Source organism: Heterocephalus glaber, unplaced genomic scaffold (genome assembly GCF_053883595.1).
Source record: "Heterocephalus glaber isolate CG9 unplaced genomic scaffold, H.glaber_assembly_v1.0 deba00001543, whole genome shotgun sequence".
NCBI classification, from domain to species: Eukaryota; Metazoa; Chordata; class Mammalia; order Rodentia; family Bathyergidae; genus Heterocephalus; species Heterocephalus glaber.
The window spans coordinates 6002038-6003576 of NW_028258336.1; the positions used below are offsets into that span (position 1 = coordinate 6002038).

Below are 1539 nucleotides of genomic sequence, written 5' to 3' on the forward strand. Positions count from 1 at the left end.
TGATTTATTGTTTTTTTAGCCCTGTGAGTTACTAAATTCTAAAGGAGGAAGTAGGAACTGACAAAAATCGGGACTCATCCACTGCCTTCTTCCAGGCTCAGGCTTCAGCCTATCAGCTCTTCCTGGGCCACACATGAGAGGGTCTCTTGTTGTGCTTTTCTGGAGACTACTTGGAGCAGGGAGTCCTCTTTGGTTCCTTGGCCACCTATTGGCTGCTGATGCTCAGGGCCTCCAACTGCATGGCCACTTGCACAGTATGCTCCTCCAAATTTGTCTCAGGCTGTTCCTTGAGCCGTGTCTCTTTCTGAGGCTCCAGCTTGGTAGTGGATTTCTTGTCAGAACCAGGTTTAGGCATCCAGGAGGGCTCAGGTCTCTGGGAGCATTCCCCCTCATTGGTGGCTACAGAGGACAGATCCTGCATCTTGAGGTGCAGCCAGCAGTGGCTAAGAATCTGGTCAATATGCAACCACTGGTTGACATCTGGCTGTAGCATGCGGTAGATGAGGTCCTTGCACTCCCTGGTCAGGTGCTTATAGCATGGAAAGTTGACACGATGCTCCTTCTGGAGACTCAACATTCTCTTGATATTAGAATCATCATAGGGCATGGAACCACAGACCATGATGTAGAGGATCACACCCAGACTCCAGATGTCATACACCTTGGGTTGGTAGGGGATGCCTTGTAGCACTTCAGGGGCTGCATATGAAGCTGACCCACAGAAGGTCTTAATGATAGTTGACTGCTGTGGTCCTGTGAGCAGCACTTGGAGAAGCCAATATCTGACAGCTTGATGTTAAAGTCCTTGTCAAGGAGGAGGTTCTCACACTTGAGGTCTCTGTGGACAATGTCCAGGTCGTGGCAGTATTTGATGGCTGAAGAGAGTTGGTGGAACTTCTTTCGAGCATCATCCTCTTGCAGGGCTCCCTGGGTTTTGATGAATTCCAGAAGATGGCCCTGGGCCCCAAATTCCATGACGATGTAGATCTTGCCCTGGATTCTCTCAAAGATTTCATAGGTCTTGATGATGGAGCCATGGTTTAGAATAGTTAGAATCCTAAGTTCCCGGGGAAGGAATTTCTCTAGAAAGTCAATGGGTGCCTTCTTGTGGTCAATGATCTTGATAGCCACATTGATCTTTAGGTGCTCAGAGTAAGCAGATTTGACTTTGGCATATGAGCCTTCTCCCAAACTTATTCCCATAATGTAGCCATGTCTCCTAAGGACAACATCTTCACCCATGGATCCAGGAGTGCCCAGTGCTTCTAAGACTACCCTCTGTATCACTGTGAGATCTGGTCATCAATGAACTCAATTCTATGGTAGACAGAGTCTAGGCTGGCTGGGCCTCCTGTCCCTGTTTCCCAAGAGGCCAAAATCTAGGATGAAACATTCGAGGCTACCAGTGACTTCAGTGGGTGAAGTCACAAAGGAGTAGTGCCCCAGCAGAATGAGGCTCTGACCTGAGCCACTTGGACTTGGAACCCAGAAAGGTCCTCCAGTGGGCTGGAGCAGACTGAAGACCAGAGTCACCTTGTG

At 49.0% G+C, this 1539-nt stretch overlaps 1 protein-coding gene across 1 annotated transcript; it reads right to left on the reverse strand.

The window, feature by feature from the left end:
- Positions 1 to 205: 205 nt before the first annotated feature.
- Positions 206 to 1242, reverse strand: LOC101719331 (testis-specific serine/threonine-protein kinase 1-like). Its single transcript, XM_013078951.2, is given in 2 exon segments — positions 206 to 735; positions 738 to 1242. Coding segments are annotated over 2 exon segments (1035 nt in total).
- Between the last annotated feature and the right edge of the window lie 297 nt (positions 1243 to 1539).